Raw genomic sequence first — 12825 nt, 5'->3', positions numbered from 1 at the left:
AAGTTTGCAATGACTCCTCATGGCCCCTGTACATTTTTCTTTTCTTTTTAAAGATTTTTATTTATTTATTTTAGAGAGAGAGAAAGGGATTGCAAGCAGGGAAAGGGACAGAGGGAGAGGGAAAGAGAGAATCCCAAAGAGACTCCCCATGGAGCACGGAGCTTGAAGTGGGTCTCGATCCCAGGACCCTGAGATCATGACCTGAGCCAAAATCAAGAGTTGACTGCTCAACCAACCGAGCCACCCAGGTGTGCCAGCTCTTGTAAACTTTTGACTATCTTACCCCCCACCCCCTCTTAAAATAACCTTTTACTCCTTTATACTGCAAATCATACTCCCCATTGAAGTCAAACTAACCAGCTAAGCTTTGCTCAGCTGTAGGTTACCAGAGATGCTATGCACCCCAGATCTGAACACACGTCCATCCCGATCTCTCAGATCATATCCATGAAAGGTTAGTGTAGGACATGTGAAATGACAGAGGGCAAAGTGGTTGGAAAAGTCTTCAAGAAGGCTCTGGTGATACTGCTTTACATGCAGTTTCTGCAGCGTCAACAATGATGCTTTACTTACATTTATTCACAATGAACTTATTATTTTTTACATTTCCATAATGTCCATGTTACTGGTGGTTTTGAAGTACATTTTCCTATAAGTTCTTAGAGGACAAAGACCATGTCTACTATACTGTCCTCAAGAATTTTCTTTTTAAAGATTTTATTTATTTATTTGTCAGAGAGAGAGTAAAGCAGGGGGAGCGGCAGGCAGAGACAGAAGCAGGCTCCCTGCTGAGCAGGGAACACGAGGCAGGACTCGTTCCCAGGACCCTGGGATCATGACCTGAGCCGAAGGCAGACGCTTAACCAACTCAGCCACCCAGGCATCCCTACTCTCAAGAATTTAAAATATTCTTCACACATAATAGTTTTAAGAATATGAAAGAACAGATTACTGAACTGATAAGGAACTCTCTGGAGGAAAAATAAGGGAAGCAGCAAATGGCTGATAAGGAAAATAATATTTTAGCTTTGAATTTAGGCATTAATTTTTGCTCAAGTTTGAAAATCAATAGCAAGATAGGGCACATGAATATAAGAAGACAATCCAACAGAAAAGAAAGGAAGAGGAGTGACTACAAAGAATCAAATGAGACAGATGGAAATTTTCCTGTGAGAAAATTGCGAGAACAGAAATTAATGAGGAAAGGGTCCTGGGAAGCATTTTGTTATTGTTCTGTTGTTATTGTTCCATTGTTACTGTTTAATGCAACTGTTTGTTTTTCTAAAATTTAGCATAATTCTTAATTCTCTGAAAGAGAAAACTAAAAAAAAAAAAATTGGGAATCAGAGTCTGGAGAATTACTTTTGTTCTTGTAGGCGATGCAGCTCCCGTTCCCATTCCCTGCTTGGGGAATAATCCCACTCCATCTCCACTGCTGCAATGTAGTAGGTCCTCTCTGCCAGGGAGAGGCTTGGATCATCAATCTGTTGCTTGCATTTGTTCACCGTGTACTTTTGCTTCATGCCTCCTGTGTAGTGATCGGTTGTCAGGCATTCAACCTCAAAAGTCCCTGGGATGATAAATAAGAAAGCACATCACTCCTTTGCTCAGCACCTTCTATGGCTCCTCAACTCACTCAGAATCAACACCCAAGTCCTTAACGTGGCTCACCTGGATGATCACATCAGCTACCACTCACTCTGCTCCAGTCACAGAGACTTCTTTGCTGTTCTTAGAACAGGTCAAGTGTGTGCCTGCCTCAGGGCCTTTGCCCTTGCTGTTTCCTCTTCCTGGAACACTCCTCCCCAGAATAGCTACATAGCTCATGTCCTCATTTTATTCAAGCTTCTTGTTAATTGTCACCGTCTCAGAGAATTGTTACCCACCTTTCCCCATCAGTCTCCAGCCCCTTTTTCTGCCCTGTTTTTCTTTATAGTACTTATAACCACTATATATATATATATATTTATACTTGCTTCTTGTCTGTCTCCCTGCATTAGAATTTCTACTTCACAAGAACAGATGCTTTATGTCTTTTGTTGACTGTTGTTTTTACGCTTGTCTAATGAATAAAAGAAGAGGTGACATTGGACTTGTCTTACGTTGTAGTGGCATATGATGAACCAGATAAAGCCTGAAGCAAGTTAGTGTGTTTCACGTTTTGGTTAAAGTCCTTGCTTTTTTGTTTCAGTTTGTTTTACTCACTCAGAACCAGGCCTGCAGAAATCTCTGAGGTTGCATGGCTATCCTTCTAGCATAGGACACTCAACTGCAAACAGCCAACAAGCCAACATTACGTGAAGGCTACAGAGAGATGACAGAACTGTTACAGAAGTCATTCCCTTCCTAGTCTGACTTGCCAGCTCTCTTTAAAAGGACCATAACTTAAAAAGAGAGTGTCCTGAGGATTCTACTATGTGGAAATGGGAGGAACCACAGTCTACTCTTCACCTGTCACTCCCTCCCCTCCCCTCAATAAGCAGGAAACAGACCTATCTACCACACACTTGGCTAATAGTGGCCCGGACATGCTCTTCAAGGGAAGGAAGAGCACACACTTGGAGGTTTGGGGAAGGGATGAGTTTAGCACCCAAAACAGGATTTTAAACCAAAATGACATGAATCCATTCAATGGAGACTTGTCTTGACTTTAAAGAAATGCACCTTTAGCATCAGGCTGCATGAGGAGTGTCACACTTGCTTGAGGGAAGAGGTTTGCTGTGTCTCTTCTTTCTCCTTTTGACAGATACGTGTTTCCGGTAAAGTAAATCCCGTGTACATCAGCCTCATTTCCAGCACTGAATAAGTACCACATGACTGAATCTCCTTGGCACATGTTGAGACCAGGCTGATTCCCGTACATGAATCCATTCATGGCTGTAAAAGTTGGGAAATGGTATTTTGAAAGTGGTTTATCATCTGTCCTCCTACATGACAACCTCCCAGATTTTCTAGAACCAACTTTGTTGATCTAATTTTTGAAAGACCCGTTCATGCCTTCCCCTCCCCTTTATGTGTCAGGAGTGTCTCTGCTGTACCCAGCACTCCCAGAGCAGTCCCTGGCTGGAAGGGGACTAGCCACTTCTTAGTTCTCTCAAGAGTCAGGTTTGTGAGCACCCAAATGAATGAATAGTAACAGCTATTCCTGGGCACTGTAGACTGGGAACGTGTTTGTTGCTCTGGATGGAAAACTCTCCGATTCATCATGAATGACGAGGAAGAGTGAACGCAGGAAGTTTTCTCTCACTGCTGTTACTAATAGGTAATAGTCTTGACTTCACCAAAATGTAAAAATGCAAACTCAAAAGGAATGTTATCATGATTATTACTAGTATTGATTCAATTAAAAAACAACATTGGTTTGTAACACAACTTTACATTTGTTTCCTCTTACTACAGTGATTTTCACATGTAGTCCATTAGCAGTGTGGGTATCCTGAACAATTAGCTCACTGTCTCTAAACCTCTGGAATTACACTGGAAACGAAAGAGAAAATCTAATGCTAGGTTCCAATTAAATAAAAATTTCTGGAGGTTGCCCTGAGCATTTAAAAAATAGTTTTAACAGTTTTAATAAGACACCCAGGGGATTCTAATTTGTAGTCAAGGGTGAGAATCACTGAAGTTCATTGACAACAGAGAACATATCTTTCTTCATTTTGAATAATAAAATGAGGCTGTCACTATTAAACCACAGATGAGAAGAGTATCTAATCCAGTAGTTCTCAAACTTACGCATGTATCACCTGATGTAGAGGGTTTGTTAAATAGAGATTGCTGGCCCCAGCCATAAAGTTTCTGGCTCAGTAGGTAGGAGTTGGGGCCCAAAAATTTGCATTTCTAACAAGTCCCTGGGTCATGCTAAAGCTGCTGATCCAGGGACAACATTTTAAGGACCATGCATCTAATTGATATATTTTATATGTTTTATTATTCTAGATTAAGTGAAATGAAGAATAATTGACTGATACCTTAAATATCAATGTTATCCTCAGAGTTGTATTTAATCGTTTGTTGAAAATTAATCAATGGGCAAAGCTATTAGCATTTTGGTTTCATTAAAAGCATTACATGAGCAGTACTGGAGTAACTTAATATTGGCGGATGGTGTATACTTACAGTGCATCTTATTAGATTCCTGAAAGTCTTCATCTTCCTTATTCACCAGATGAGGTGCAGTTGTAAACATTCTAATATTTTCATCCAGGAGTAAACTTTCATTCTCATCAAACACTGTGGGAAACAGGTAGAACTCCTTGTCTACATTTTTCTGTAAATCAAAACAAGAACAATGAGTGAAGATAGGATAAGTGAGGTAGAAAGTATGCACACAATACTATTTGGGCACAAACTCACCAAAGGAAGGTTAAGAACTTTCCATTCCTCTTTGTAGATGGGTCTCACGAAGTAGCCCAGTTGATTACCAGAGTTTTCATTACTATCTGTGTAGTAGGTTTTTGGTTCAACATGATCTAAGTCTCTCTCTGCACCTAGAAGTTCTGACTCCTCTCCCCACCTTCCTGCCAGTCATCTGGACAAACATTCTCACTTCCTCTCCCCCTCTCCCTGGTGAAACATAAGCAAGCAGAGATGCTGTCTGGTCTACTGAAATGTTTCAGTAGTTCAGAAGAAGGCAGTCTAAGAAATCAAAGCGTATGAGCCCCTGAAAACTAGATCCTCCCTCAAAGAAAAGTTTAGATATTATTGCATGTCTTTTTTCTTTCAGATGAAAAATATGATTATCAAATTTTTAAAATCCAACAAAAGCAGAGACCTAAAGGTTAGATCCTATTGAAAACTGAATCAGTGACAGAGATAATTTTTTGAAAATTTTATTTATTAGAGAGAGAGAGCAGAGGGAGGGGCAGAGGGAGAGAGAGTCTCAAGCAGACTCTGCGCTGAGCACGGAGTCTGATGCAGGACTCGATCCCATGACCCTGAGATCATGACCTGAGCTGAAACCAAGAATCTGACAATTAACTGACTACACCACCCAGGGGCCGCTGTGACGGAGATAATTTTAAGAAAGCTCCCATAAATCAGAAGAAAAGATTCAAAGGTGAAAAATATGTACATAGTAATGATTTCAGAAAGAAATTATAAAAGGGGAAAACATAATGATAATAAATAATAATGGAAATGTTTACCACCATGAAGAGAAAATTCAGATTCAAAAGCTTCACTGAAAAGGCAAAAGTAGTCATAGAGATCTATGCTTAAAAATATTCTGGCAAAATTTTTGAGATTCAGACATAGACAAATTTCTACACTAAGTCATTCTAAAAGTGTTATCACAAACATTGGACTTCTCTAGCACAATAAATATCAGAAGAAGATGGAGTAGCATTTATGTTTTTGAGGGGAAAAGATTACGATACAAAAATTCTATACCTAGCAAAGAACAACAAAAATACATTCTCACATGTGTAGGGATTGTAATAGAGGACTGCTACAGTCACTTGTATTCTGATCTATAGAGTAAACTTCAGTGAAAAGTTTACAGGTCATATTTTCTGATCATAATGCAACAAAACTAAAAAGTACTAATAAAGGAAGATCATATTTGATCCTAATAACTCTTAGAGAGGAAGCAAACATGAATTACTAAGTATTTAGTAAGCAATATCCATAACAAGGCACAATGTATGGAATACACTAAACATATAAACTGAGAGTCTGAAATACTTTTATTTTTTAATTTTTTTAGAGAAAGAGAGCCCAGCACACACGTGTGCACAGGGGTGGGGGGAGGGGAGAAGCAGAAGGAGAGAGAATCTTAAGCAGGTTGCACTCCCAGTGTAGAGTCCGACTTGAGGCTTGGTCTCATGACCCTGATATCATGACCCGAGTTGAAATCAAGAGTTGGCTGTTTAGCCAACTGAGCCACCCAGGCACCCCAGAAATACTTTTTATTTTAAGTAAAACCAAATAAAAATAGATGTTTGTAAATATCTGAAAATTTTAGAAAAGTAAAATGAAAAAAAGGAGAAAGGAATTAATAAAGAAAAAGATGAACTTTTTAATAAATTAGAGCACAAATTAAAATGGTTAAACCTAAAAATGTATTATTTGAAAAGACCAATGAAATACACAAATCTTTGGCAAGTCTAATAAAAAAAATGAGAGATAACCCAAATATACCACAATAGAACTGAGAAAGGAATATAACCACATATATGGGGAAGGAAAAAAAAGATCATTATGTACATTAATAATAATTCTTCTAAGTTGACTTAGAAGAAGTTACTTGAATAGACCAATATCCATAGGTGAAATAAAATGTGATTAAAACACATTTTAATAGACAAAAAAGAAAAAAGAACAAGTAAAACCCCTAACTACTTCTTTTTAAAAGTCACACAGTTGAAATAATTTTACAGGCAATTTCTTTCAAATCTCTAGGGAGCAGATAATTCCTATCTATTTAAACAGTTCCTGAGTATTCAAAACATGGAACTCTTCCCAATTTATTTAATGAAGATAGTGTAACTATGATATGAGACCTAAGAAAGCACACAAAATCTAAAATAATATCACTTACAGCTTATGTGAGAAATTCTAAATAAAACACTATCAAATTCAATACAGAAATGTAAGTGAAAAAATGTTTTAAAAAACCACAGTGCTCATACCACCAGCATTTTTCACAGAGCTAGAACAAATAATCCTAAAATTTGTATGGAACCCCAAAAGGCCCCAAATAGCTAAAGCAATCCTGATCTAGAAAAGCAAAGCTGGAGGCAACACAATTCCAGACTTAAAGCTGTTATTACAAAGCTGTAGTCATCAAGACAGTACTGTACTGGTATAAAAACAGACACATGGGTCAGTAGAACAAAATAGAAAACCCAGAATTGGACCCACAGCTATACGGTCAACTAATCTTCGACAAAGCAGGAAAGAATATCCATTGGAGGAAAGACAGTTTCTTCAACAAATGGTATTGGGAAAACTGGACAGCAACATGCAGAAGAATGAATGTTTCTTACATCATACACAAAAATAAATTCAAAATGGATGAAAGACCTAAGTGTGAGACAGGAAACCATCAAAATCCTAGAAGAGATCACAGGCAGCAACTTCTTTGACATCGGCTGCAGCAACTTCTTATTAGACACGTTGTTAGAGGCAAGGGAAACAAAAGTAAACATGAACTATTGGGACTTCATCAAGATAAAAAGTTTCTGCACAGTGAAGGAAACAATCAACAAAACTAAAAGGCAACCTACAGAATGGGAGAAGATATTTGCAAATGACATATCTGATAAATCTATAAAGAACTTATCAAACTCAACACCCAAAAAACAAATAATCCAGTTAAGAAATGGGCAGAAGACATGAATAGACATTTCTCCAAAGAAGACATACAAATGGCCAACAGACACATGAAAAATGCTTAACATCGCTCATCATCAGGGAAATACAAATCAAAACTACCATGAGATATCACCTTACACCTGTCAGAATGGCTAAAATCAACAACACAAGACACAACTGGTGTTGGCAAGGATGCAGAGAAAGGGGAACCCTCTTACACTGTTGGTGGGAATGAAAACTAGAGCAGCCACTCTGGAGAACAGAATGGAGGTTTCTCAAAAAGTTAAAAGTAGAACTGCCCTATGATCCAGCAATTGCACTATTAGGTATTTACCCAAAGGATAAAAAAATACAGATTCAAAGGGGTACATGCACCCTTTATAGCAGCATTATCAATGATAGACAAACTATGGAAAGAGCCCAAATGTCCATCGACTAATGAATGGATGAAGAATAAGTGATAGATAGATAGATAGATAGATGATAGATAGATAGATAGATATAGATGACAGATAGATAGATATACCTATATCAGAATATTACTCAGCCATCAAAAAGAATGAAATCTTGCCATTTGCAATGATGTGGATGGAGCTAGAGTGTATTATGCTAAGCAAAATAAGTCAGAGAAAGACAAATACCATACGACTTCCTTATATGTGGAATTTAAGAAACAAACCATAAAGGGGCGCCTGGGTGGCTCAGTTGGTTAAGCGACTGCCTTCGGCTCAGGTCATGATCCTGGAGTCCCGGGATCAAGTCCCACATCGGGCTCCCTGCTCAGCAGGGGGTCTGCTTCCCCCTCTGCCCTCTTCCCTCTTGTGCTCTCTGTCTCTCATTCTCTCTCTCTCTCAAATAAATAAATAAAATCTTTAAAAGAAAAAAAAAGAAAAAAAGAAACAAACCATATGAACATATTGGGGGGATAGAGATGGAAACAAACCATAAGAGACTCTTAACAAACTGAGAGTTGCTGGAGGGAGGTGGGTGGGGAATGGGCTAGATGGGTGATAAGTATTAAGGAGGGCACTTGTTGTGATGAGCACTGAGTGTTGTGGTAAGTGATGAACCACTGAATTCTACTCCTGAAACCAATACTGCCCTGTATGTTCACTAACTAGAATTTAAATAAAAATTTGAAAACAAACAAACAAAAAACCCCACAGTGTTCAAGTAACATTTTTCCCCAGAAGTGCAAGACTGGTTCAACATTAGGAAATACTTAAGGTATTTGGTCATGCCTATAGGTCAAAGGAGAAAAGATATAAAATAATTTTTTAAATAATATTTTTTAAATACAATTTTTAAATAAAATTACACATTTTGGCACTAGCTACTCCCCCCCTTTTCCCCCAGATCTTTGCAAGGCTCCCTCCTTAAAATTTAGATCTCACCTCAAATATTACATCCCCCTTATCTAAACTAGGATTTCTGTTCACTATCCCATTACCCTGAATAAAAATTCCATGTTTGTGGATAGGAAGACTCAATACTGCCAAGTTGTCAGTTCTTCCCAATTCAATCTATAGATTCAATGCAATCCCAATAAAAATACTAGAAAATTATTTGTGGTTATCAACAAAGGGATTCTGAAGTTTATACGGAGTGGCAAAAGGCCCAGAATAGCCAACATAATATCGAAGAAGAACAAGGTTGGAAGGCTATTTCCCAACTTCAAAATTTACTACAACACTACAGCAATCAAGACACTATGGCATTGGCGAAAGAATAGACCAATAGATCAACGGGAAGAATCGAGAGACCAGAAGTAGATTCACATGAATTTAGTCAACTGATCTGACAAAGGAGCAAAGGCAATACAGTGGAACAAAGATAGTCTTTTCAACAAATGGTGACATAACAACTGGATGTTTACATGCAAAAAAAAAAATGAATCTAGACACTGATTTTACACTCTTCACAAAAATCAACTCAAAATGGATCACAAACCAAAATCAAAACAAATAAAATAAATGTAAAATAAATAAAGCTCCTAAAAGATAACATAAGAAAAATCCAGATGACCTTGGTGATAACTTTTTAGATACACACCAAAGACACAACCTGTAAAAGAAATAATTGATAAGCTGGATTTCATTAAAATTACAGTTTATGCTCTATAGAAGATAATGTCCAGAGAAGTGAGAAGACAATCCACAGAACGGGAGAAGATATTTGCAAAAGACACATCTGATAAAGAACTGTTATCTAAAATACTAAAGAACTTTTAAAACTCAACATTAAGAAAATAAACAATTAACCTATAGGCAAAGACCTTAGCAGACACCTCACCAAAGAAGATACACAGATGGAAAACAAGCATATGAAAAGATGTTCCACTTCATATATCATTAGGGAAATGCACATTAAAACAATGGTGGGATACCACTACACACCTATCGGAATGACCAAAATCTGGAACACCGACCATACCAGATACTGGCAAAGATGTGGAACAACAGGACCTCCTGTTCATTTCTAATGGGAATACAAAATGGTATAGCCATTTTGGAAGACAGTTTGGGTGTTCTCTTACAAAACGAAATACACTTTTACCATACAGTCTAGCAATTGGTCTCCTTGGTATTTACCCAAAGGGGCTGAAAACTTATGTCTACACAAAACTCTGCACATGGATACTTATGGCAGCTTTATGCATAACTGCCAAAACTTGGAAGTAACCAAGATGTTCTCCAGTAGGTGAATGGATAAGCAATCTGGTACATTCAGACAATGGAACATGATTCAGCACTAAAAAAGAATGAACTATTGAGCCATGAAAAGACTTGGAGGAAACTTCAATGTGTATTACCAAGTGAAAGAAGCCAGTCTGAAAAGGCTACATAGTGTATGATTCTAACTATACAACATTCTGGAAAAAAGGCAAAACTATAAAACATTAAAAAGACCAGTGGTTACCGGGGGTTGGGTATCAGGAGTAGGGAATAAACCGGTGGAACACGGGATTTTTAGGGCAGTGAAAATATTCTATATGATACCATAATGGTGGATACTTTCATTATACATTTGTCTATACCCATAGAATGTAAACACCAAGAGTGTTTACACCTTAGTGTAAACTCTGGACTTTGGATGATAACACTGTGTCAATGTAGGTTCATTAGTTGTAACACATGCACCCCTCTGCTGGAAATGTTGATATTGGGAGAGGCTGGGTGGAGCTGCGGGGGGGCAGGTAGGGGATATATGGGAAATCTCTACTTTCTTCTTAATTTTGCTGTTAACCTTAAAGTGCTCTGAAAAATTAAGTTGACAAAAATAATAATGAAAAAAAATTAAAAATGAACTGTAAAGCTAAAAATGAAAGGTGCTGGTATTAAGGGAATAGGTGACAGGGGAGAAAGGATAGGAGCCAGACTTCTTTGAATATGCCTCTTTTTGTAGATTTGATGTTGGAACCAGGTAAATATTTTACATTATTATAAAATAATATTACAATTTTAAAGGCAATCCCTAAAAGAAATAGAAGTAAAATTAATTAAATAAACCTGTGTATCTAGTGGGTAGCAAAACTACACAGAGAGGAACTATTCCAAGTGACTTTAACTTTGTAATTTGACTGAACATCCCTAGTGGGATCTACTCTAAGGACAAAAAGGGCTGCAAACAAATCTTAAATTGTTTTCAGTAATTATATTGCTGGCTGTAGTGTTGTAATTGTGATTCTGAGGCTGTTGTTTGTATGTTGTGGGATGAATTGAGTGAATGTTTATGTTGTTATCATTGAGAACTAAGATTTTTCAGTGTAGTTGAAGGGAGATACAGATGTAAGATTAATAAAGTTAAGTAAAAAACAATAAGAATCCTTAGACCTGACTTTGAATAGAAAGTATCAGTATGAACTCATGATTAATTTTATCTTAAAAAATTTCCTTCTCCAGTTCTGTCCATTGAAAAGGCCTAGAAACAATGATGAAGCCAATAGAAATGAGTGAGTACCCATAGTGCCCAGATTGTGGTTCTAAAAATAATTTCTTCCTGAAAAGAACTAGGGCTTCTTGGGAGAAATGGCTGATTTCAGGTCTGGCTCAGAAAGTGTGTAATATGAACTTAAAACAGCTTTTTACACCAAAAATCAAGGAAGCTTCAAAGACTACCAAGTTCGTGTAAAAATGAAGGAATCAACCTGAACAAATCCTCTTAGTAGCAAAAAATAGGTAGGATATTTGGGGCATCAATAGGGATAATGTTAATGAATTCAAACACACCAAATATTCTTAAATCCATGAGTTCACAATAGCACCTAATAAGAAAATAAATTATTAAGAATCTTTGAAGTATGTTAGAGAACTATTACTTTGAAAACTTGTAGATAAAGGGAAAGAATCAAGCATTTGTCATTCCTTTCTTATAGAATATGTACCTCAGGCTAACCAAATAATCCATTAAGGGAAGTTTCTGTTTAAGGAAGTATACTGGCTAATAAATAAAGAAGAATGATGAGATCAGGATGTTACTATTGTGCAATCCCTGATTAGTTTACGAATCTAGGAAATGGTTCTCAGGGGCTGACAACATTCCCAACTGTATAGTATATATTCTCTGATAGAAGTACCCAGTACTACACACGAAGTAGTATTGAAAAAAAGAATCTAACCTGAATTTGATCAGACCTGTAGATCTAGCTACTGATTTATAGGAAATTGAGAGAAAGAGGAAGAAACTTTCTTGCTGAATGACACCCCAGGAATACGAACAGTACATCCAGGTGTGGGAAACTTCCATAGGATAAATGACCCTTGAGACAGAAAAATGCAAGGAAATAACCTTGAGAAACACACAACTGATTGCAATGAGCGTCATTTTTTGGGTACTGATTCAAACAACAAACTTGAAACAATTAAGAGGCAGCTGGAGGGCGCCTGGGTGGCTCAGTCGTTAAGCGTCTGCCTTCGGCTCAGGTCACGATCCCAGGGTTCCGGGATCAAGCCCCGCATCGGGCTCCCTGCTCAGCGAGAAGCCTGCATCTCCCTCTCCCACTCCCCCTGCTTCTGTTCCTGCTCTCGCTCTCTCTCTGTCAAATAAATAAATAAAATCTTTAAAAAAAAAAAAAAAGAGGCAGCTGGAAAAAGGGGAACGTTAATTGGAAATGTTATGATACAATTTGATTAAAAATTGATGATACTAACATTATTATGATGATGATTCTAAGGTATGATAATTATATTGAAGGCATTTTTTTAAAGAGCCCTCATCTTTTAAAGGCTCATATTACAATACTTAGAGATAAAAACATGATGGAGTTAAGTATTTCTCTTTTCTGGTCAAATGGTCATTTCCTCCTTTAAAAATGCTTTAAACAATACTTTCCTTAGTGAATGTTGAGTGACCAATTACTTTTTATTTGTGTGTTGAAGTCTAAATGTATCATAAAAGACCTTGGGTTTCAAGGAAAGTCTGTTTCCAACTCATTTGAAATAATCATGTTAGCCAGAGAACCTCTGCATAGTAGAGCTCTTATGAGCTGGAGAAAAATTTGTAATAAAC

General features: G+C 37.3%; 1 protein-coding gene across 14 annotated transcripts in view; it reads right to left on the bottom strand.

Moving 5' to 3' along the window:
* The window catches only part of LOC123863736 (ceruloplasmin), a 59518-nt gene that overhangs the window by 24923 nt on the left and 21770 nt on the right, over window positions 1–12825 (bottom strand). For all 14 annotated transcript variants that reach the window (XM_064586582.1, XM_064586589.1, XM_064586593.1 and 11 more), the window contains exons 10-12: window positions 4120–4270; window positions 2665–2877; window positions 1363–1570 (exon numbers count right to left, since the gene is read on the bottom strand). In XM_064586582.1, the coding sequence (XP_064442652.1) occupies window positions 1363–1570; window positions 2665–2877; window positions 4120–4270 (572 nt within the window). The remainder of the gene's footprint in view (window positions 1–1362; window positions 1571–2664; window positions 2878–4119; window positions 4271–12825) is intronic.

The sequence above is a fragment of the Mirounga angustirostris genome, unplaced genomic scaffold, assembly GCF_029215605.1.
Source record: "Mirounga angustirostris isolate CCGP_5_RB_7025 unplaced genomic scaffold, mMirAng1.0.hap1 SCAF_1, whole genome shotgun sequence".
In the NCBI taxonomy this organism is placed as follows: domain Eukaryota; kingdom Metazoa; phylum Chordata; class Mammalia; order Carnivora; family Phocidae; genus Mirounga; species Mirounga angustirostris.
The sequence above is the reverse complement of the archived record's forward strand: the minus strand, read 5'-3'. Positions and strand labels throughout refer to the sequence as shown.